The sequence below is a fragment of the Toxorhynchites rutilus genome, chromosome 2, assembly GCF_029784135.1.
Source record: "Toxorhynchites rutilus septentrionalis strain SRP chromosome 2, ASM2978413v1, whole genome shotgun sequence".
NCBI classification, from domain to species: domain Eukaryota; kingdom Metazoa; phylum Arthropoda; class Insecta; order Diptera; family Culicidae; genus Toxorhynchites; species Toxorhynchites rutilus.
In genome coordinates, this window is record NC_073745.1 from 328,300,058 (window position 1) to 328,326,568 (window position 26,511).

The 26,511-nt window shown below is 36.6% G+C and overlaps 1 protein-coding gene across 5 annotated transcripts in view; it reads left to right on the top strand.

Moving 5' to 3' along the window:
- Positions 1–26,511, top strand: part of LOC129769306 (RNA-binding protein Musashi homolog Rbp6) — a 1,713,766-nt gene that overhangs the window by 200,874 nt on the left and 1,486,381 nt on the right. For all 5 annotated transcript variants that reach the window (XM_055771465.1, XM_055771464.1, XM_055771461.1 and 2 more), the window contains exon 2: positions 20,552–20,592. In XM_055771465.1, the coding sequence (XP_055627440.1) occupies positions 20,552–20,592 (41 nt within the window). The remainder of the gene's footprint in view (positions 1–20,551; positions 20,593–26,511) is intronic.

A 26,511-nucleotide genomic window follows, 5' to 3' on the forward strand; every position in this document is an offset into this window, starting at 1 on the left:
GGACCCATTCGCGTGCATTACGTCCCTGGCTTGATTTTTCCGCATCGGCGAGCACACGTCTCTCACTTTTTACAGACGTCTCGCGTAAGATCAGGTGCGTCCGGAACGAGAAGATGGGAAAGTTTTGTGAGGTGGAGAAAATTGAACACTGTTTTGAGTTATTTTTGATGGACTGGAAATAGTCTCTCGGAATTTCTCGGCTCTGTCACTGGGAAGTTTTTGATCATTAAAAACGGTGTGGTAATTTGTCGTAAAACGATGTCTGTTAAAATCTTTTTCGTAGTCAATTTTATTGTAGTAAGATAGTAAGTTTCCAAAACAAAACCCAAAATTTATCATTGGAGCTACATACAAAGAAGTATGGGTTTATTTCCCGTTTTTATCGGGAGATTTGTGGAGGCGATCTGGCGTAGTGGTAACATCCATACCTCTCACGCAGAGATCATGAGTTCAATTCTCACTCCCGACATTCTTCCAAAACTGTGGTAACGCGTAACGTTTGCATTAAAAAATGGACTTCGGATGGCGATAAACAAAACTAAGACAGATAATTGAGTTTGATAAATTTCCCATGGAAGGTAATATTATATTAGCTTACTTGTGAAAAAATCTACGTCCTTAGGAGTGCCCTTATGGTATTTCTTGATGAACGACGCAACTTCTGGCAGTACTATGAAAAAAGCGGCTTTGAAAGAAGAAAAACGGAAGAAGAGCGGCTTTGACATCCCCTTCTTGGGGAACTTGGTGTGTGAAATAAACTTCACTTCGGACCTCACTTTCCTTCGTGAGGAAAGTAAAATACGTAGTGCCCTGCCCTCCGTTGCCATCCAGGGTGAGATAGGTCTCGTCGTCAATCGCCACGTCGCGATTCACCGGGAAAATCGACTTGACCATCTTATTCAGCTGCTGCTGCTGCGTCATTGCCTGCAGCTCCGAGACCAGTGGACGGAACTTCCGCTTCCTGACATGTATGTCCATGTCCGTGCATGTATGTCGCCAGGTATTTTTACACAGTTTGGCCGGTTGCACTTACCCTCGATCTTCCTCTTCAGCATTCATTGGAGCTTCTTGTCGCTGCAGGTCGTCAGCCGTCCGGAACGGGCGTATCCGGCGTACACAGAGTGCCGCACGATGTCCGTTTTCGACGCGGCGGGGTACCGTTCTTTGAACGCGCACACTTCTGAACAGAGTAGCTTCACTTTTTTCGCCGTCACGGTTAGAGTTCGACTGATAGATCTGTCAATTTTTTTTCTGCTGACTCATGGGTTACTATGATTTATGCTGCATGGGTAGTTTCGTCAGCGCGTGGGAGGGTGAACCCATGAAAAATCGGCAATATTTGTCCATTTTTTTAAATGTAAACGTTAGATCTATTACATTTTTTTAACCCAATCGAACTGAATCAACAGAATCGCCAGGTCCAATAGAAGAGGAATATTGCAAAGCACGTATCGCGTCGAGACCCTTCTATTTCGTCAAGGTGAAGTTTCCCATCCCAATACCATTTTCAAGTGTAATACTCATAATTTGATCGGTGATGTGGTCCGATTTAAACACGTTGGAGAAATGATTTGCCGACAGATCGCAGATAATTGAGATTTAGTTATTTCAACATAGAAATATAGAAAAAAAAAATGGAGACCTCATGGATTGCTATGTGAATCGCTTGACCTCAAAAATTAAGCGACGTTGAAACTTAATAATGATGTGACATTGGTGACAATGACATTGTTGTTAGTCCAATTGGATTTTGCGTTTGTGGAATTAAGCTTCGTGTTCCGTTAGTGTGAAGCGAAAAATGATTCTCAGGTGGAAAATAAAGATTATATATGTAAATTTACTTTTCTATATCAAACATGTATTTCATTTAACGGAGAAACGTGTTATTTGCAAATGAATCAATAATCTTGAGCGAAAATTGTGTCTGAAAAAATGTTCAAGACTCGACCGCATTGTTGACGTAGAATTGCGCTGTAGTTTAATTCAAGTCGCTTGTTTATAACTGCGGATCTTATTTTATAATGCTACGAAAATTTTGAAATAACCATTCTACCAGTTTGGTCGCCCTGAAATGTTTATTCTTTATTGTAGAATCATTTGACGATAGTTGTTTGATGATTCATTCTTGTGCTCGCAGAACAATACATGCTCGATATAAGCGCTGCTGTCATCTTTAGTGGAGAAAGTTTTGCTGCTGGCAAGCGAACCCAAATCATATACAAAATTCCAGACCGACATTTACTCTCTTGGTGACTAAATAAGCGAAATAAACTCTATCTGCACGCGAACCGAAATAAATTAATGACTTATTACAAGTTATGTAATAACTTGCTATTCCCCACATAATTTTTGGGTGCACAACCTTAACACCTGCTTCAGCATAGCGTCAGTTCAATGCATTGATGCAATGCCAAAGACACCGACGAAGCCTTTATAATGACAGAAAACAAACAATGTTAACTGCTTGGAAAAAGACTGAATATTTGCCTCAGCAGAGATTCATTACTAATACCCTAGCGTAAATAATACCCTCGCGCTATCACCCCTCCTTGTTTATATTTATCATTACAAATGTGGTTTCAGCGTAGCGATGATGCACTATTTTTACGTACGGGTTATGAAGCACGCACGTACGCACAAAAATATCCATTTATCGATGGCTTGAAGCAACTAAATATACACACACATATCTCTGTTTTGCGCTCTTCTCAACAGAAGCCCTTTCTGTTAATATTGTCATTGTAGATTAGCTTAGCTGTCATCCTTTGTTGAGAGAGCCGTCATGCGAAACCAAGTCACAGACAAAATTCCAGAACATTTATTTTCTTGGTGAGCTAACGATAGCATAGCTTGATTGTGTAGCAATTGTGTAGCTCAAAACGTTAATGCAATGGCGTCAGTTTGAAGCAATGATTGCAATGCCAGAGACATCAGCGAGTGAGTAATTTGGTCGCGTCCACAGCTTAGACTGGAACGAAGACATGGGATGACGCAAAACAAGGAAGAATAAGCGATGTTCATTGTTTCGTATCTAGAACGATACTGAAAGTTTGCCTTTCCTTCGTTTGCTTGATGAATTAAAGAGACGTTCAACTTCTTCAGTTCATTCGACTCTAGTCTTCAAAAAGGCCCTTGGAAAACTCTACTCTTTCCTCATATTACTTCTCCACCCCCATTGTCTTGAGAAAACCATTCGATCCCACGCCGTCCAGCTCGCCCAGCAACGGTGTTGTCCAGATGGTGTCCTCACGAAGAATGAAGTTCGCCTCAGCAAGATCCAATGTTTATACTCTAGGCAAATTTTCCCCTTCGTTCTTCTTCTTTTCCTTTGTTCACGGAGACTTTACATCTTACGATTTTCCCTTCGTTGCTCGTCGATAAGTTGCTCGTTATTGACAGCTCTGTTCGGGAAAGCACACAAATGACAGAAAAAATGTATGAACAAATGGGAATGCTTCCAATTTTCATCAAATTAAACCATATACAGACTATGGGATTGTAATGTATATTACATCAAACAAATCTTAGGGAATATCCGATTCTTTTGGTATGTAAATCGCCGAAATCGATTCACGGCAAAAATAGTTATTAACGTTAACTTTATTTCATAAAAACGTCACCTGTTTTCTGTTTTGGCACACTTAATAAAAGACGTAGTTCTCCGTCAAAAAAATTATATTATGATGGCGAGTTTTGGTAGAAGTAATAGGAAATTTATAGTAGATGGAAATTGTAAAAATAAATCAATGGAGAGTTTTGCAGTTGAACTCTCGAACGTTCGCTCGGAAACAAAGCGTGAATGTTCGAAAGAATACATATAAAAAAAATATTTTGGACGGGACGAAGTAAGCCGGATCAGCTAGCATAAAATAAATATAAAAGCTCCAACATCGTTTGGATTTTTTTTTGGGTACAATTTCAAGCTGACGTTCAGTCTGAGAGAATGAGATGTCTGCCTCCATGCATACAAACATTCTAAAACTTTTGAAAAAAGTGCTTTTATTTGTTCATTCACTCTTAACCACATGAAAAAGCAGTTTTTCTGCCGAAAATGATATGTTTTCTGCCAACGCTAATTTGAGTGTATATTTTTCCTCCCACTGTAGAAAAATATTGGCTATATTAAGCGTAAATTGGTGAAAAGTAGAAAAAATCAAGACAAACTGCATCCAATTGGTAGGAGTGGCGGAAAAAGATGGCAGATAAGGTTGATATTATTACTGTGTAAGAAGCGGTGAGAGGTATTCAACTGATACAATGAAATTTTTCTCCAAAAAATTCTTTAATAATGTTTAATGAAAACCTAAGTAATTTCCTACATTTCATTCTCATTATTATTTTATTTATTCATTATTATTTCAGGAGTCTTCATACAAAAATGACTTTTATTCCAAAAACTATTAAAGATAGATAGTTGATGTCTTTGACAAAAGTTTATATTTTAACAAGATCTAAACCTTTGTCGAATACATTATATCACTATCTTGACTTCAAACAAATTTAGGTTAAGTTGATTTTTTTCAAAGAAAACATGAAAAAGTTGTTGTTCGAAAAACTTTTTCCCTGTAAAAGTGCCCATCTTCCGATGTACGGACGACTTGTTGGAAATTGTAAGGGCTATTCATATATATATATGTATATAAATATATATATATATATATATATATATATATATATTTTTTTTTTTTGAGAATTAAAAAAAATACGTTTTTGAGAAAGATGAATTTTAATTTTTTAAATAACTTTTTTGTCAGTAAAATTTTTTCCCAAAAATTTTTGGTATTTTTTTGTAAAAAATTAATTTCCTACATTACATTCTTTGACCAGAATTTTGTAGGTATCATAGTTTCGAAATTATAAAATTTAGTGAAAAATTAAGAATTAAATTTTGGATTTTTCCAAAAAGTAGTCTAATTCTTTTTCGAATTTTAAGTATGCAAAGTTGCTTAAATGACCCATGTCTTTAAACCCACAACGTTTCACTGCTATCTTAGATGGTGCTGCCAACCCATAAGACGAGTTGGCATGAAATTCGTCATCGGTGAAGCTAAAATCTACTTCTAATCGTAAGATACATATTTTTGGAGAATTATTTTTTTTCTTAATCAATTGACATAGTGATAAATGGAAATGATAACATAAATTGTTCCACTGCATGCTTGAATTTATCAAAATCACGAGAATTTCACCATACATCCTAAGTTTGAACATGGTTTACCGATAGTTTTACTTCGAATCGGAAATGCTCTCATAAATTATGGCAAATATCGTTGAGCCGACAGTGTGGACCAGAGTGTTTAGAAGAGACAACGTTGTAGTGCCACACATTCCATTGATACACATCATGTATCAATCCAATTCAAACAATTGTAATTCATCACACATTTGACATTTGCGAAGATTAGAAACTTGAAAAACACGGAAAACCACATAACTTTTCTTTACGGAATCACAAATGAGTGAATACTAACAGAACACATGTCACTATTTCTTTGCAGTCTAAAAGTGTAATGTCAGAAAGAAAAATCTGCAAGTAGCACAAACATAGAAGTTGTAAAACTGTCGCGAAAACAAACCGATAGAATGTCCGCTTCTGCGGAACGCACCGTATCATCCGTTTCAATCCGTTAGCGCTTCTAATTGGACCGAAATCCGTCACGTCCGGCATAAATAAAAACACAACACTCGGACACTATCCAGTCCGACACTCCCGGAGGGCAGAAGGAACCACATAAAATCCCAGCAGAATGTGTTTGTGTATGTGTGTGTGTGTGTGGGCGCATATCAAGCGGATTTTCGTCGCTTGCCGTGGTGAGGGGGTGAATTTTTGGTAGAGCTGATACTCGTGCAAGAACAACATCCCGAAAGTGAATGGGATGTACATATGTTTGGAGAACCAACAATCGATAGAGCAGTGTGGTTTCCGTTACATTCACCAATGACCGATCCGCAGCCGGAGGGAGCTTTCCACCCGGACAATGCTGCACGACGAGTCCAAGGATAACAGTGTTTGGAAACTTGGAGACGAGGAGCAGCGTAGAGGAAATCTCTGGGAAAACATTAACCAAGCAATGACGTTTGTCTTGTGGGCGATGCAGAGTGCGAAAAAGGGGGAAACCCCACACTATCTTTAATCGATGAAGAGCTTTTGGCTTCATGTTTATTCTGCCCCACATATGTCACGGGACTATGAACCGAACGATAACAGCTCTCCGAATCAGCATAGCATCCTCAATCGTACACACTTTTAATCTATGTTTTCTTTCATACGAGCGCCTGTTTTTCCTCCGACGGGAAAAGCTTGTGGTTAGTTTTCGGAGAGTGTTGTGCGAAGGGATCTGAGATGCCATGTTTTGCAGGGATGTAACAATTTATTCGCAGTGGCATCGCTGTAGTAGGTAGATTTCACTTTAACCTACGGTAAACTATTGGGATGTCTGAGCGGTCGATAGGTCCTTCGATGTCAAGTAAATATTAGCATGATCGTGTCCGCAAAAAATAAGATGGAAGATATCATGGCGTGTAGAAAACATTCCATCGAATCGGATCACTTAATGTTGTTAGTTTAAAAAAACATTGATTTGAAACAGCTCTTTTAAAAAAATGATTTTTCAGAAATATCAGCATATCCCGTTAGTAGCGTAGCTGAGCCACTAACCATTACAGCATTTCTGCGTATTATAGAATTCAAATAATACGTCGTAATTAGATATTTTTTCAGTTTATTATTATTAGTCTCAATTTGCAATTCAGCTGTAACAGAGCCGAATTCATTCGTGTACAATTTTTATCTTAAGATAACTTTTGTTGTATATTACACTGTTACCATTTTTAGTAATATTCAGTAGATATTGTTTCGTACAATAGCCAGTTTAATTTTCCCGATGTCCCGAAATAAAATATGATACAGGAATTTGAATATTGTCAAAGTCCAAATCATAATGATAAACTCATGTAGGTGATGATATAAAAACGTCTAAACATTTTCCGGCTGTTTATAATCGACAATAAATTCGCCATTGCCCTGGGACAGAAACAGACATCCATCGGTATGAATGAAACGATTCCACGAGTTGATGCTATCTTCTATCTGACCGGAGAGGCCACGTGCGTCAGCTGCTACGAGCTCCACTGAAATTTAATAAGATTGATGAAAATTTACTGCCAGTATCTCGGCTGCGCATGTTGAAGTGGTTATTGCACCATTTGTTCCCAATCTAATTTAACACTGATAGCACTGATTATTGTAGATTGGCAAACGCTGGCTATTTAGTAACGATGAACGCGGTATCGATTTTACAACCCCCGAGCTGTCATCTAACTCGGACATAACGATGCACGATTAGCGCCCTTTGTGTCCCCCTGTCCCCGGCGTTTCGCATTCCCGACACACGGGGTCGATTGATGCAGTAACCGGATTATTACTCGGTAATTGGATGTCTGCATTCGCTCGATTAGTTGGCTTTGTTCGACCTGCTTAAGATGATGACCTCAGTAAGCTGCACTTCTGTGCCAACTGGGGACCCTTTAATTATACCGATAAATATCCTCAATCACACCATCATAAAAGGAATAACCCAAATCTCATTTCGCTTGGATTTCTTTTTTTCAATTAAATATTTGAAATTCAAATGTCATTTTCTCGCATCAAGAGCGCAAGAAAATTTGTTACTTGAGAAATTTCTCGGCATCTACTGAATAAATTTCTGTCCCTACTTCCGATTCACTGCTGCATGCGATGCTGAGCGAGGGGTAGCCAGGGATGGATGATGACGATGCAGTCGCACTCCAGAGAATGCACCAAAAACCTACGTCGAACCGTCGAGGCAGCCCCGGAGGCCGAGGGCGACGGTACGCTTTAACCTCTTACCATAAATATTCAAATTCAACCAGCCCGCGAAGATCCACCTTCTCCTCGTGAGTTCCCAGGAAACGATTTCTACTTCGAGAAATGTTACAATTCTTCTTTTTTCTTCCACTCGTCGTTAAGGTATGCTGTGTGTGGGGGAGGGCAATGGGGTGATGGGATGGTGAAATGCAGTTTCGCTTTCCTGTTTTTTCTTCCATCCGGCGCCTACCGATGGGCTTCAGGCGGTGCCGGTAGTGCAATCTGTATTATCATAATTTATGTCAGCGCACCATCATCATCAAATTAATGGTGTTGTAGGAAGTGAATTTGTCTGTTTGTAGTAGGAGCTGGTAAAATTGGAAACTTACGACGGTTCCTGGCAGTTTCAGGCCGTAATAACCGTTAGCGATTGGGGTTTGCTTCCAAAAAGTCTGCTTAGGTTTCATAATTTTTACCATTATAAGACATAATGGCTCCCGAGGTCGAGTAGTTAGTGGCATCATTGCTGATCACACAAATCGTGGTAAAATATCACATACAAATTGGTCATACATTAAAGTACCATCCACCATGTTCTAGAAAATTTATCCTCAGGGGGTGTGAATTGCTATATTTTCGAACATAAAACTATTCTTCCAGGAATATTAATTATTGTTGATCGTCACAAAGAACTACAATCTGACTCAATCGTCATGGTCATCGGATGCTGAATAGTGGTACGTTATGAAACTTTTTTCAAGGTACATCATAAATGACTCCTTGAGATTTCCAAAACGATCAATTGCTCTTGTTGATTGGGATAAATTATTTAAACTTCATTTATCTTTTTCAAATTTCATTTATTCTAGAAATTATAAATTATGCCATACCCCCGTATGACTATGAGTTTTATTCTAGTTATATACCACTTTCCATCAAATTAGTGCACTAAAAGAAAATTCATTCAATCGAATTTATTGAAAACTAGCTGACCCGGCAGACTTTGTCCCGCTCAAAATTTTCTTACTATGAGCAAGTTCCTGGGTCCAATCGCAGAACTGTTCATTGATTGATCTTCTAATCGACCCCGTTTAATTTACCTTTTACTATAAAATTCCTAGTATTTCTAACAAAACTCATCATTATAACATCAGAGTATTTTCAGACACAATTCTCGTTCAAGATTCTTCAACCACTTGCAAATAACATGTTTCTTCATTACATGGAATAAATGTTTTATACAGAAAATATTATAGAATAAAGACAGCCCTAAATCGTTAAATTCTTTCCTCGAGTTCTGCTCCTATCAACACATCCGGCGATCCTTTTTTTTGGTATAGATAGAAGAAGATATTGGAATGCGTTTCATCTCATTAAAATCCATTTCCAGTTTCGAACAAAGATCAATTTTTCCGAAAATTTTCAATTGCCATGTTTGGGGGGGGGGGGGGTACGGTGGAGTGGTGTGGAGAGTCTAACCATCATAGAATCATTTATTGGGCCCTCAAATTTCAATATGCCTATTTTGGTTTCATTTGTATAGTAGTCCCCCTAACAAAGGGGGGAGGAGTATCTATCCACCGTAAAAACATTTATTGCACCCTAAAACATACATGCCAAATTTGGTTTCATTTGGTTGATTAATTCTCGAGTAATGCAGAAATTTGTGTTTCATTTGTATGGCAGAGACCCCCCCCTTAGAGAGGGGTCCCAAAAACCCCTACATACCAATTTTCATGTTGATCGGTTCAGTAGTTTCCAATTCCATAATAATCAGACAGACAGACAGAAATCCATTTTTATTTATATACAAGAAGATTTAAACTTATGTTTTGAAGGATTTCGGATTACTGAAATAATTTGGAATGTGGTATTGGACATAAAATTCTATTTGAATGGATGCCGCGTTAAGTTAGTTAAGAAAATAAACTGGTAATTGTAATGACAAATCGAAGGTATATCAAGACTTGAAATAGTTATCATGTCTGCATAAAAGATACCTTTCAATTTCGTAGTGACCTACCTACTCTGTTTTTGATACTGAATCGATCGAGCCTCAACTACAGTATTAACCCTTTGAACGACAATTTATTTTCAGTCAGCACTGCTTAGGCATATTCGCTCAATTCAACACTGTCACAGATACTGGTTTCATAAAATGCATCAAACCTCAATAATTACTGGGGAGTCCAGCTCGTCATTGTCAGTTTGTTCAGGAAAGTTAGTTTATGACATTCCGAAAATGGTTTTCATCGTGAACCGGGCAAATTGGAGACGGCGAGACGCTTAGCGATTAAAGTATTCAGACTAAGAGGAGTGGAACCTGGAGAGCACAGAGTGCCCGCGGAAATAGAGACGACTTAATAGACGAATTTCAAGCCCACTCTACTGGCCATTGCCAGCAAAATCTTAGATTACAGTGAAACGTTGTGGGTTTAAAGATATTGATCATTTAATCAACTTTGCATGCTTGAACTATTTGAAAAAGGGTTAGACCACTTTTTGAAAAGGGTCAAAGCTTTATTCTTATTTTTTTTGGCGAAAAAATATTACCTTGAAACTATAATACTTACAAAATATTGGTGAAGAACGAAATATAGGAAATTATTCAAACTTTCATGTAAAAATATCAAATTTTTTCTTGGAAGACATTACATTGTAAACAGAAATACTTTAAAAATTAAAATTCATACATCGGAAAATGGGCACTTTTACATTCAACTTTCGATCGAAAAATCATAGCTTGAGTTTGAACTTGGGTAGAATTTGTAGTTGCTCTCCGTGATTGACCTGAACAAATGAAATTGTACAAAGAACACCGAATAACGCTTGGGCGTAGCAAATCCTTCTCATTGGAGGCGATCTGGCGTAGCGGTAACATCCATACCTCTCACGCTAATGGTCACGAGTTCACTCCCGATATTCTTCCGAAAAAGGAAGTAAAAAGTGACGAACCAGCCAAAAATGTTGTAAGTCACTATAATAGAGGAAAAAATCATTCTCATTGTGTAAGTTTCGATGATTCGAGCTTTAAATAGTCAATAACGACAGTTACCAGGAGAAAGGAAAGAAGGTTAGTATGAAATTCGCCGCCCGAAGGCCAGAAGGGTTGCGTCTATAGCGTGGTTTCATAGCGAATATCATTGAAGGGATAGATGTTAATAGGGTAGGTAAGGGTAGGGTAGTATTCTCTGATGTATGTGATGTGATTATGTGAACGCGAACTACCGACCTCAATAAACGAAATTGCAAAATTTCAATCTTCATATATATATATATATATATATATATATATATATATATATATATATATATATATATATATATATATATATATATATATATATATATATATATATTTCTGTCTGTCTGCCTGTCTGATTCTTATGGATTCGGAAACTACTGAACCGATCGACATGAAAATTGGTATGTAGGGGTTTTTGGGGCCGGGGAAGATTTTCATGATAGTTTGAGACCCCTTCCCCCTTTCTAAGGGGGAGCTGCCATACAAATGAAACACAAATTTCTACATTACTCGAGAATTAATCAAGCAAATGAAACGAAATTTGGCATGTGGAGGTTTTAGAGTGCAGTAAATATTTCTATGTAGGTTAGACACCCCACCCTTCAGACCGTCAGACCGGTGATATATTTCGTTAATCAACGAGTATTTTATTTATTTAACTTCAATTGTGACAGTGAAGAGTTATCTTTGAGAAACCTGAAAAGGTAACCAACGATATGTTTCGTTATTCAACAAGCATTTTATTTATTGAACTTTAATCACGACGGCTGAGATTTATTTGTTGAAAAAAGACTCCTCTCAAATCAATCAGCGTATTCCTTATCGTTTTTTGATCGCGGCGGTAGAGGTTATATTGTTAGGATGCCTAAAATCCTATACACATACCAAAACATTTATATAAAATTAACAGTTATATGTACGTATAACAATAAACAGAAGGAATACAAAACTGAAATGAGATGAGTTACGGTTAAATATAACATTTTCGCTACAACACTATCCACCCTTATTGAATATAAATTATAAAAAATCCTTGATCTGACAATCTTCGAATAAGTCTCAATTTCTGTTCGAAAAATCATTGCTCAGTAACTATATGATCAACAAAATGTTGGTTAAAACATTAAATGTAAGAAATAATTCAATTTTTCATTGAAAAATCGGGTCTCGGAACCAAGGGCGCTATGTTTTTTATAGTTTTTTTGAAAGCTGAGTTTTTTTTACATTACATAACAAAAATTTAGAGTTATGATTTTTCAAAGTTAACCGGTGATACCAAAAATCATTTTTCCCTTTTTTTAAATTTGTTTTTCCAAAAATGACTTTTTTGAAAAATAATAACCTTTGAACCACTAAATCGATTCAGATGACCAATATATCAATATATTTTTTTTCAAAAAATACCACACTTGCGTGAAAATTGGATTGTAGTTGCATAGCTGAAGTATAAATTGAAGTTAAATTGAAAACATGTTGCTTTGAAAAATCATAATTCACAAAGGAAAAAAGACACATCTTTAATATTCGGATATGTTATTTGAAAAAACCTCAGCTTTCAAGAAAAAATATATAAAAATATGTTCCCGAAACCATGTCAAATATTACAAACAATTATAACCAATAATACCGAAAACAAACTAAGCAAGAATAGCTCATTAGCTTCAATTTGATGTGTCGATCATCTGAATCGGTCCAGTAGTTCAAAAGTTATGACTTTTTGTAGTGGTTAAAAGGGTTAAACATTGATTTTTCGGATTTTCCGTTAATTTTGAAAAATCATAACGCCTCTCTGAATTTCGCATATGTTATGTAAAAAAACCACAGCTTTCAAGGAAAAATATTAAAAAATATAGCGCCCTTGGTCCCGAAACCATGTAAACTAAGCAAAACAAAAACAATCAATGATTACAAAAATAAAATCCAATCGTTTTGCAGGTATAATTTTCAATGAAGAATAGCTCATTGCTTTTAATTTGATATGTTGATCATCGGAATCGGTCTAGTATTTCAAAAGTTATGAATTTCTGGAAAAAGTCATTTTTGGAAAAAAAAATCACATCCGAGACACGACCGCATAGTTGACGTAGGAATCCGTTAGGCTATCTGTTTATTTTGGATTTGTTTGAAGAATTACATAGTTAAACTCTATGATAATGATTTAGTGGCTCTGAAAAGGGCCATTTTGTTTGGTTGTTGGGTATTGTTTATTCACTCCACCAGTGTTTACCGAGTGATGATGGCAGTGATGAAAGCAGAAGGATTTATTTATTTATTTATTTTATTTATTTTATTTATTTTATTTATTTTATTTATTTAATTTGTATTATGTAACTTGAGACTTCGGTCTCATTTAAATGCTACAATGATTTGTATACAGAACAGTGCGTCACTAATATAACTTTTATGATTTCAATTTGACTAATTCTACTAATTTAACGGTTAAAGTGCTCTAAACATTTCTTCTTAAATGCAAATTTCGAATTCATTAGAGTAAGATTATTGGGTAATGAGTTCCAATGTGAAACACCTCTCACGAAGAATGAATTGCCGTATTTGGAAGTGGAGTGTCGTGGGATAACATATTTCCTTGCGCGCGCGGTTCTCAAAATATTTAATTTTTCGTGTAAATAGCCAGGATGGCTTGTTCTCGCAAGATCAAATAAGAATAAGCAACATCTCATAGGCGCAAACTTTATAAATGGGCAATTAAGCAGACGATACTGTAAATGAGAAACCCTGGAAAATCTATTCAAGTTGAATACATATCGTACACATGCATTCAATGCTATTTGTAATCTCGATTGAGCGTACATTGATGATTCGGAAAGCAGGAAATCACAAGCGATGAAATGAGGTAATACAAGACTTTTGAAAAGCTTGAGTTTCATATCCGCACTGAGGAAAGATGTAGTAGCATACAATGTACGAAGACCAGCATACACTTTCCCACATTGTTTGAATATATATTTATCAAAACTAAAGTTGGATTGAATAGTGATGCCAAGGCTGACACCATCTTCAACAAATTCTATTGTTGAGTTGTTAAACTGCAACGTCGGTTTTAGTATGATGTTGTTTTGAGAGTTGTTTATGAATAAAGCATTGGTTTTATTAAAATTCAACACAAGCTTATTCATGTTCGACCATGCATATATTCTGGCTAAATCATCGTTGATTTTCTTTGAAACCATTGTTGCCGAATTATCCTGACAATCATAGTAAATTTGCACATCGTCCGCAAAGATGTGAATTTTGCAAAATTTCAACACTTGAGGAAGATCGTTAATATATAAGGAGAACAATATTGGTCCTAGAATTGAGCCCTGAGGTACTCCAGAGCATATAGGAAGGAATCTAGAAAAATCTCCATTACATAAAACTGTCTGGGTTCGATCTGTTAAATATGATTGAATAAGTGTGGTTGAATGGTTAGAAAAATTGAAGTTTTGAGCCAATTTTTTGCAAAGCATTTCGTGGGAAATTGTATCGAAGGCTTTAGAAAAATCCAGAAGTAATAGAACAACTGGTCGTCCCTTATCCAAGACCATCCCAATGTCATCAAATACCTTCAGCATAGCAGTTTTTGTACTGTGTTTAGGACGATATCCGGATTGAATTGAACTTAACAGATTATTTTGATTTATATAAGTGCAGATTTGGTTTTTGACAATCCGTTCGAATACCTTAGATAACGCACAAAGTATACTTATTGGACGTAGGTTCTGAATACTGTCCAAATTAGCTTTCTTTTTGATCGGAATTATTTTCGACTTCTTCCAACCCTCGGGAAAAATGCTTGTTGTTATGATGCAGTTGAATAAGTGGGTTATGGGTTTAATCACAAGTGGATTGATTGCCTTCAGAAATTTGATTGGAAGAGAATCAAGACCTGTTGCATTAGATTTCATGTGGAATAGTTCAATTACGACATCAATTTCGCTTATTAAATTGAAATAAAATGAATTTCGTGCAATAAAAGCTTGATTGTTGTCATTTTGAACAAAACTTGATCTTTCAGAAAAATTGCTAACGAAAACTTCATTTATTTCATTTGAATCAAATGACACAGGAGGTGATTTCTTAGATTCACCTAGCCCTAAGATTTTCAATCTCTTCCATAATTGTTTAGAAGGAACATTGGTGTCAATCCGGCTACCATAAAACGTTTCCTTCGCCTGACGAATAAGCAGAGTCACTTTGTTCCGAAGTGTTTTGAATACTTTATGATCATTAGGATTTTTGCTATTTTTCCATTTTTTGTAAGCCAGATCACGATCAATGATGGATCTACAGATGCGATCATTAAACCAAGGGTTTTTAGCTTGATCCGGTATGAGTGTTCGAATAGGTACAAAATTATCGTGCAAGTATTTTATATTTGAGTTGAAAAACTTAAGCAATACATTAGGATCATTTGATCGATAAAAATTTAACCAATCAAAAGATTGAAAGACTTGAAAAATACCATCTACATCCATTGAATAATAGTCTCGATAAGGATGGTAACCAGTCGTTGGATGGTACGTATCATTTAGAGGATACCGAAGTGGAATTAGATATGAGGAACCGCTCCTAGACGAGATGCCTTCTGTGTTATGTATGAATTGAATAAATTGAAAAAAAAACTCACCAATGTAATATAAGATAATTATCAATACCGAACACAATTATAAATTTTTCTCATCAGTAAAAACATGTTACTTTAATATAGAGAAAACATATTTGAAATGAAAAAGGTAATTTTCTTTTATAATTTTTACTTTCTGAGTGTTCATTCAACCCAATGCGAATTTTAATTGGACTAACAACACCTAATACTATATGTAGAGTATATTGGAAATAACTTTTTCGAATATTTCTTCACTTTTCCAATTTTTCTCGCCGTATGAACTTTATGTTCGTACACGACAAATCGAGCATCAGACGCTAGTACGGTCGACAGTAAATCGAGCGTTTACTGTAGAGTAGTGCGGGGCAAAGGTGCGCACGGGGCAAAAGTGCGCATTGGCCTTTTTGAAGCAAACGAACATAAAAATTCTACAACAGTGTATTCGTTTGATACATTATTACACCAGCAGCTCACACATATAAACACGATACATTTCATGAAGGTGGCAGAAAGTTATGAGTTAAAAAGAGTTTTGCGATGTTTTGATCTATTTTTTTCAGTTTTGGAGATGACGATTTACTTACCTAAAATAACTGGAAAATTCTTGGCTATACTGTCGAGGAAACCTTCATTCTATAGTAGATGATAGTGCGTATTCGTTTTTGTGAAAAAGCTCAAGAGTTTTTTTTTTAAAATTCGATTAGTTCAACAATTGCTTGTGGGGCGAAGGTGCGCAGTGGCTGTGGGGTAGAAGTTTGCACTAGCGTTTTGCTCTGAAAAAAAATTATAAAATGTTTTCAACCAAATTTTTACGGGACCCACAAGAAGAAGGCTGATTTGAAGAAATGCACTCCAGAAATGCTCAAATGGCCCGACAAAGGCTTCGGGAGGGAGTCTCGATGCGTTGGATTGCGGCCGACCTCGGTATTTCTGAATCAACTCTGAGGAAGAGGCTCATATAAGAAAATGATTTACGATTTAAATATTCTTTTATTGATATTTCTACTTCTGCTGGGATGTGTCAGCGAGCACCTAGGGCGGTTCAGATAGGTATTGACGAGTGAACAGTCTGAGGATCTGGCGGACCACTGCAGGGCACTGGACCAAGCTATCAATGGTATAACTCTCAAAGACTTACGGCGTCTGACGTTTGATTTTACGGAAGCCAACAACCTCCAGCACGAATTCAAACAAGTTGCAAAACTGGCATAAAGAGATTTTGATTTAAAGATCTAGCCTAGCGGTAACTGGCAAAAAACCAAAGGGGAAGAAAAGATTTTTTATTTATGCACCATGCATTCAATTCAATAACGGTTATGTTTCGTTTATATTTATGTTTTCACAATAAATTTTCAAATAAATATTGTTTTTTTCAACAATTAGTTTCAAATAAATCAAGTGAAGGTAACTATGTATTTATAAACTTGATCTATATAAATAAAAATGATTTGGTGTCCGTTTCTCACGATTTAACTCAAGAACGGAGAAACGGATTTAAACAGTCAGTATCAGGACTGATGCGCCTTAGTCTGCATCAGTTTTATATATCAAAAAAGAAATTATATACCGCGAGCATAGATTACGTACATAAAAATAATGTCTGTGGAGGCTTGAGTGTTCGAAATGATTTATATCAATATATCAATTATGGGTGGGACGAAGTTTGCCGGGTCAGCTAGTTTGTTAATAAAAACGAATTCTGTTTCAAATGTTGGACACTTTCGAACATCTTACATTGTCAGTCTTCTTCATCTCAAAAATTTCCACGTGGTATGTTCGAACATAACACCTACTCTTCTCCACCCATAAAAAAACATAGAACACCCCCCTCCAGTATACTGGACGGTGCCTACACTCTTTAGTAATGATGCTTCTCCCACTTCTGATGAAAAACCATTTATTTTTGTTATAAGTTATCTCAGAAGTACAATTCTATACAATTTGTTATTTTGTATTAAAATAGGTATTTGTCCAATTACAAACACAATTCGAGAAATGCTTGTACTACGTTTCGAAGGTAATATATATAGTTACAATTTGGTGAGCAAACGGAACTTTATTTGCTTTTATTGCAAGAGTTGTTGGACGACAATAGTTAGGTGCGCACCTTTGCCGCGCATTACTCTTTTGGACATCGATGACATTGTTTCTCCGCATCGATGCCTACCGCAAATATGGTTTCCGGAACCCTCGATGAAAGAGATCATTGTTCAAACTCTCTATTAGTTCAGTCGCTTTGATTGTTAGCAGCAGTACAGATGTCACGCAGCCATTGCCAAATTTTATATTTTCATTTATCCGAGTAAAATTGAAATTAGTTGTAGTTAATTATGGTAGCTAAAATAAAATAATTGTGAATGAAAATTTATTATTCTTACCTGGGAATCGCGACCAGACCTAACCACCTGAAAAGAGAGAAGTTTACCTGTGTCACAGTTGCGTTCGCTGAAATCCTGGACGTCAAAAGGAATTTACTCATTCTACTGAGTCATTTAATTTTTTTTTAGTAAAAAAGTAAACAATTCAAAGCAATTTTTTTAAATTAGTCAAAAAGTTAACAAATGGACGATTAAAATGGGTATGTTTTTTTCGATTTGACTAGCCACTCGTTTTCTCCCACAACGCACCGAGCAATCATTTTGCCTACAATTTGGTGTTAGCTCACAATGTTGACACAATGATTAGATGTGTATTATAAATTATTTTCTCGATTTGCCGATAATAGGCATTTATCAGTTGTCAGAATCAATGGAGGGATGATCTAGGAATGATCTTGAAGATGATATTGGATGATTTCATCTTATACTTCCCAAACATTTGACGAGAGCCTGGCTCTCGTCAAAGGGCCTGGAGGTCCTGAAATGTATCAAAAAAGAAAATGTATCAAAAAAGGAAAAAAATACAGATTTTGAACAATGAAAAAACTCAATTCAAATGCAATCACTACACACAATCACAGTCCTATATAAAGATCCCGTCCGTGCCCCTATGTCCAGACCCATCAACTTTTTATTAATGGCAATTGAAATAAATCGTTTCATATATCATTTTCAACACAACTGCTACCATATACAATTTAATGTTTCGGTTACACTTGTGCTAAATTTTTCACAATACACGATCGGTCATTGATATGAAATTTTACGAATCAACCATCGCCAGCATTGAAGTTCCAAATTTAAATTTTATTTGCTATAAATAATCGTATCACTCACCTTGCTTGCAATATAAGAATGACCCCGTTTTGCATACATTTGTAATGCCGTTTTCCTCCGGGTACCTTGGTTTTGATGGCATATTCTATTCAATTCATTTTATTCAATATAAAAAAAATTGTTATGTAGTGCCGAAATCGATTGACGCGAAGATTTCATCAATCTATCATGAAATGACTGAGCAATAAGCGTTTGAAATTGGACAGTTTTCACGATGTGCTCGATTTTCGATTTTCAATTTGTACTCCAATGTTTTCCCGAAAGACGTAATCCTACGCCAGACAAGTGTTTGTATCGTTTTATGAGTATGAGCATCAATTGAAAGACTCTTGAAAGACCACGAAAGCTAGGCAACTTGTATGGCAGAAATTGAAACATTTGTGAGATGCTACGCCACAATAACACTGAAACAAACCATGTTCCGCGGTAAACAGAAAGACCGCGAAAGACGAAACGCGAACATATGTTTCCAGTGTTTTCATAACCTGCTGTTCTTCCAGCGGAACGTGTGGGGAGTCAATCCTCATAACGATAATGTGCTCCATTAAGTGAGTGTTTGTATGAGCATTCATAAATGTCAAAATAAATCCAATGCTAATTGCTGGCGCGAGTTGGCGAGAACCGTTTGTTCTGTCTTCATCTCTGCAGAATACGCGACTGCCGGTGGGAAAGGATTCGCTGAAGAGTCTGAAGACCTTCAAATTTGGAGAAACAAATTTATGTGTGTAAATTTGTTTTGATTGTTGCAGCGAATCCTAGCGAAGGAGATAACTCCAGCCTCATTATGCGCTATGGCATGGCGCAAAAATCGTTGTTTTCGTGTTCATATTCACCGCCATGAGCCATATCTTTTCCTCCAGTTAATCTCAAACACTATTCTCAATTACCGCCGACGAGTGTCCGGAACCATATAGTATTCCCTGGGAGCAACGCAACAGCAGCAATGTAGACAATTCTCTCTGCTTATCACACCCACCAAGTGCAGTTCCGACTCTGCTCGAGTGTTGGACCGTGAAAATAGCTTGTTTTCCGAAGCCCACTCCCCCCGCGGCGCTGTCGCCCCGCCTTCACTATCGGTGGCACCCGAGCGCCAGCGAGTCATGTCGACACTTCCGTCCGTTAGTCCGTACCGAACGAGGACCTGTTCCTGATTATAATGATGACGGGACTCGAGAGATAGAATGAGAGTCCTTCTTCCGTATCTCGACTGACGCGGGAGTGTCTGCAGCCGTCGCGCATTCCTTGGTCACCGACAGGAACTAAGCCGAGCCGAGCCGAGTCGAGGCCAGCGTCTCATCATTTATAATATGCACACGTTTCAGCGATACATAACATGATCGTTTATAATTCATAAATGAAATTGTACACACAGTTTCTCTCCAGCGCAGTGACACTTGCCTTGGGGCAGATGAGTGCATGATACGAGAAAAAAAAATAAACCAACATAAAATGAAAGAATAGAAGTGGCTGGCCCCCTCGGTATGACCTGAGCTTGGCTTCAACTAGGCGATGGGCGCTATTTTTTTTCCTCTGCAAACTCTGTCAAAGGATTTAGGAGACAGCTGTGTTTACTCCGGTGTTTGGAATACATTAGAGCAGGCGAGACGTTTGCTGGTGCTTCTGCTGCTGCTGCTGCTGGTGCTCCTTCCCGGCGGTGGCTTTCGTACAGACAAACACGGCGGCCACCGTTTGTCTGCTTTTTAATGAATTCTCGGTGAAAGTAACACTCCGTAGCTACATGGGAATACATATTCATGAAAACCCTCGGCCCGGCAACAACACGCGTAATTAGACCAAGTCTCGCTCACTTTGCCGGAGGTTCGTTACTTCTGTCAGCGAATTTTAATCGATTTTTTTTGTTTCTTCTCTTGCAGAAAAATGTTCATCGGAGGACTCAGTTGGCAGACAAGTCCAGGTATGTGTAAGTGGTTGCGCCCGGTGAGAGAGAGAGCCCCGGGTGTCAAGCGGATCTCGCCGGTTAATTGGGTATTAGGAAGCGGAGCCCGGAAAATTAGACCAGCGGAATGGGCCGTCTCTAATTTCGAGGAAAAGTACAAATTTTGAAAGGAAATGTGAAGTTTGGCTTGTTTTGGGGGTTCACAGAAATGCTGCGCACCTGCGTGTCGTTTGTGGGTTTTCTTGGCCAGATTAGTGTGTGACATAAAGTAGGGACGGGAAGTGAGACAGTTTTATTGGCCTATTTCATCTGTGTAAGACGGTTGGGGTTCCCTGGTGTAGCAAGTGGTCTTGCATTCGAGTTGAATCCGCTGCTTGAGGAGGGTTTCAAAACCCATCAGTTCGAACTTATTACTTTTCAGTTCGAGCTTATTTGTTTTGGTGATATGCCGGTAGCGTAATACCGGGAAAGGGAGTCAACATACTGCGTCAGTATTTTTTATTTGTAAGTTTCAATTTTTGTTTTTATTTTTCGGAAGAATGCAACTTCCCTTCAATAAATGGAAACCGGTTCGGTCTGATCGGTCTGATCAAAATATTTTTGGAGAATGAGAAAAAATATAGGGGGTTGTATCTAAGACATGACCGCTTCAATTTGCTTGTTATAATTTCGGAAATTATTTATAAATGCAACAAAATTTCATCAATCACTCTTTATTAGAATGTTTCGGTGAACCTGAAAAAGGGTTAATGGCTTGCCTAGCTTTGTAGAAGCAGTTCCAGAAGCAGCGAAAACCTCTTACGAGAACGGTACACGAACTGGTCATTGTCGCAATATGATTCTTTATGTCAATGCACGCATTGCACTGAGTATTCATCACGCTGCCGATGGTCTCGGCGACACTCGGCCACATGCGATTAAATATTTGTTCCGCCAGCACCCACCGCCTTTCCACATTCCTTAATCACTTCAATATATCTTTGCCAACCCATAATACAACAAAAATGGCAATATTTGTAAGTATCAAGTATCAAGCTCCATTTTGTTTAATGTTGCTGCAGTGGTATCGCACCTATAGTCATCTTCCATGCATCGCCATTCAACCAGCACCAAACAAGCGTCCCACGGAGAACGCACACGGCAACACACAGATTCAACGATAAAAATGGAACACCACAAGAATCACCGTTCATGGGGAAACATTTCTCGAATTCTAGGTCTAATCCGTTAACAAAACTAGGAGAATCGCGATGACGGCGGTGCGGTGTGAACACCTGGAAATGACATTAGTTTGTATGGGGTTTTCCAACTTTAAATTCCGAATGTAAATTGAAATAAAACACACTTAGATTTCGAATTTCGATGAAACTTTTATTTCAAATTAAAGTTTGGTTTATGCCATTATGTGTGAAATACAACATCATTCAAATGTCCTCCTAGGGCTTCCTCGCACACCTTGATCCGGAACAGGTAATTTTCGATGACTTTTCGGCACATATGGGGCGGTATCTCGGTCATAACTTCACGAATGTTGTCTTTCAAATGTTCAAGAGTTTGCGGAGAGTTGGCAAAGTCTAGCGGGTTCAAATCGCATGATCTGGACGCCCAATTGGCATCACCAAAACGCGAAATTATGCGTCCCCCAATTTCGTTCGCAATATGGCCATGTTCGGTCGTGTTGTGTGGCACGTGGCGCCGTCCTGCTGAAACCACATGTCATCCGTATCCATATCTTCAATTTGTGGCAAAAAAAAATCGGTTAACATGCGGCCATAGCGCTCACCATTCACAGTTACCGTCTTGCCGTCCTCATTTTCAAAGAAATACGGCCCGATGACTCCACCAGACCATAATGCGCACCAAACAGTGACTTTTGGCGGATGTAATGGCCTCTCGACAATCACGTGTGGATTTTCTGAGCCCCATATACGGAAATTTTGGGTGTTCACATAGCCACCGAGCTCGAAATGTGTCTCATCGCTAAAGAAAATTTGATGCGAAAATTCAGCATTTTGCTGCTGTTGTTCGTTCACCCAATCGACGTATGCCCGACGCATTCCATGGTCACCACGCCATTCTAATGAAACACAAATTTTTGTATCGAGAACTAATCGAACGAAATAAATGAAACCAAATTAGGTATATGAAGGTTTTAGGGCGCAATAAATGTTTTCACGGTGGTTAGACACTCCACCCCCCTCTCTTGGGGTGGGCTGTAATACGAATGAAAAACAAATAACTCGAAAACTAATCCAGCAAATGGAGCCAAATTTGGCATGTGAAGATTTTAGGGGGCACGAAACGTTTCTATGGTGAAACTCGGTAACGGAGAAACATGTTATTTGCAAGTGGTTGAAAAATCTTGAACGTATCGATGATTCTTTTAGGTATTTCCCATTTTAACCCCTTGCCCTACTATTCGAGGAAATCTATATATTCTGTACGAATCTCAAAAAATATATGATCTGTAACTACAGCCTCTAGGTCCTAAAACGTCTGAAAATCTGTAGAAATATAAATTATTCTTTAGCTATGGAGTATATTCCACGCCAAATCAACCGGTTGCTGACCCGACCCTCTCCATTTTTTAAAAACCGTGTATATATGCTGGCAACTACCAGAAATCACAATTTTATTCATCATATCAACAATTTTCAACATTGAACTTTTTTAAAACAAATCGTAGCTGGAAATTAAGTTCTTTGTTTAAAATATTATGTAAAAAACTAACATTTTGGATACATCGTTAAAATATCTTACTCAAAAATTGAATTTAATGTTAAAAACTTTCCTATCTTATAAGACACCCTACTGCATATTTTTAAATAATTTTTATCAGAAAACTATTTTCATTCAATAAATGTTGGCATATAGTGGTGTGATGCGGATTCTTTAAAATGAGGAGTTTTTAAAATTTATGGAATCTCAATACATTACGAAATCGTAACCAATTAAGAAAGGCAGTTCTCTAGATATGACCAATTGCATATAATGAAAATAATATTTGTTAATAAAAGTTTTATTTTAAGATATAAAAAAAATAATACTGAATTCATTTTTTTGAGTAAGATTTTTAATGGTGTATTTAAAATGTTATTTTTTCTAAATAGTTCAATCATTTTTCATCAATTTTGCTGTACATAATATTCTAATCAATGTTTCTGTTTCTGCACACGCCCTTATATTGTGATTTTAAGTAGTTGCTTTCATATGTAGAAGATTTGAAAAAAACATTGGAGAGGGTCGCGTCAAAATCTGCCGTTTTTTGACTGATTTGGCGTGAAATTTCCCAGTTCCGTGCACTGATTTATGCAGTGTTCCATATTAGAATTCTGGAATAATTTTTGATTAGGTCGTACCTGCTATGTTATAACATAACAGATAAAAAATATTCCTGAATGCAGCATTCTAGTAGATCATTTGAGGGTTTACTCTAGATGTTTCGTAGTAAGCACAGCGTTTAGGCAACCCGGGCAGAAACGAATATTTCGATACTTAAGGTATGAGAAACGAGAAAGAATCAAAGAATCAAAAGAATCAAAATCTAAGAAAAATATACTAAACATATTATTCCAATACTAAAATAAGCACATTTAATACCAGAAACAACCCCGCTCAAGCATTGCTTTGGTATTGAAATTATCAAATTTATGTATTGAAGAGCTATTTTTTTTCATTTTGGTAGGTATTATTTTTTTGGTATTTTACTTCATATATCAGGATTGTCCAAACTAAATTTTGGTATCAAGATTGAAATTAAGTATTTTTTCTTGCTCGAGAAAGTATTCTCGAAAAAATATGCATTGTAAACGACGGATTTCATTTCAACTCCTCTTAGGAGTTAGCAGTAATATCTCAGATAGCAGTGAAGCGCTATGAGTGTAAATACGTTGACCATTCGAGCAACTTTGAACAGTTGAAATCTTCGAAAAAGGATTAGACTCCTTTTTGATAAAGGCTAATTTTTTTTTACAAAACTGTAGAACTTAAAAATCATACTAAATACATAATTTTGGTCAAAGGATGAAATGTAGGAAATTGTTTAAATTTTCCTGAAAATAATACCACAAATTGTTAAAGAATTTTTTTTTAATTCTCTAAAAAATATGTGAATAGCCCTTACAATTTCCAACAAGTCACCCATACTTCGGAAGATAGGCACTTTTACAGAGAATTTTTTTTTTCCAACAACAACTTTTTCATTTTCTTTTTAAATTGCTATTAATGTTTAACATTTTTATGTGTAAATTATCGAGATTTACGTGTTCTGCAAACTTTGTTCTAGTTAGAAACATGTTAAGAACATGTCAAACGCAATAATTTACACACAAAAAAGTTGCGAGTAAAATATTACTTTTTCAGGAGTCTCCATACAAAAATGCCATGTATTCCAGAAACTATAAAAGAAAGAAAGTTGATGTCCTCGACAAAAGTTCACATTTCAATAAGATCTTTAACTTTGTCGAATACGCTATACCGCTATCTTGACTTTAAACAAAATTAGGATTAGTTGTAATTTTTAGAAAGAAAATATGAAAAAGTTGTAGCTAGAAAAACTTTTTCCCTTTTTCCCTATTCATAAATTTTTTTTTAATAATTTTAAAGAAATACGTTTTTGAGAAAAATGATTCTAATTTTTTTTAAATTTGTTTTCAGTGTAATTTTTCTTAAAAAGTTATAGGTATTTTATCATGAAAATTTGAACAATTTTCTACATTTCATCTTTTGAGCAGCATTTTGTAGATACTTTATTTTTTGAGTTATAAATTTTAGTGTAAAATAAAGAAACAATTTTTCGCTCTTTTCAAAAAGTAGTCAAATTCTTTTTCGAAGAATTCAAATATGCAAAGTTGCTCAAATGACCAATGTATTTACACCCACAACGTTTCACTGTTTTGCCATGTTACGGTTCGATGTGTTAATTGCACAACGAGTGAAATATTCACTCGCGTCCGCACCTCGAGGGAAAACGGAGATGACAAAAAACGAGAAGAATAAGCGATGTTCGCTGTTTTGGGTATAGAAAGAGACTGAAAATTTTGCTCGGAGGGGATGCAATATTCATACGCTAGCGACAGCGTACTTACTGATTATCCGGTATTCGATTATCCGGAATTTTAACCTCGATTATCCGGAGTATTTTATTTTTGATTTTCGGAAATTTTGAATAATTTGTATAACAATTCCATATTGAATAGCTGATATGGGTATCAAATGAAAGGACTTGACTAGTAGAATGCAGTTAATCATGAAAAATGCAAATCCAAAATGGCGACCACTACAAAATGGCGGATTACATATTTTCTCAGAACCCCATCAATATGGGTATCAAATGGAAGGACTTGACTAGTAGAACACAGTAGATCATGAAAAATCGAAATCCAAGATGACCTCAGTTCCCAAATAAACAATTATTTTTTAATGGTTCCATTCAGCTTTCCATGTTTGTATGTATGTTTGAGTGTTTGTAGGGTTGCCCCACATTAATAGAAAATTGATCCCGTTTCTGTTGACTGATTGATCTGGAATTTGGCTGTCGTTATAAAACTGCGTATTCCATGTTCTTGAAAAATTTAATTTGGCTGCCGCTAAAAAATGGCTGAATGGCTTGATTTGGAGAATACACTACACTATGAACAACATAAATTCGAAAAGGTCACCGCCATAAAATGGTCGACTATGTATTTTTGCAATCCCCTCAATATTGGTATCAAATGAAATGATTTGACTTATAGAATACAGTACATCGTCGAAATATTCCGAAAAAAGTTAGGTAAGAAAAAAAAATTTAAGAAACATAAATTTTTTGAATAGTTTTAATGTAGAGAAGTATACTAATGATACAGATAATTTACTAAAAAACTAGAAAATAAAATAAGTAAAAAAACACTTTTTAAGTTAAACGGTTTAATGTACTAAGAGCTAGAAAATAATTTG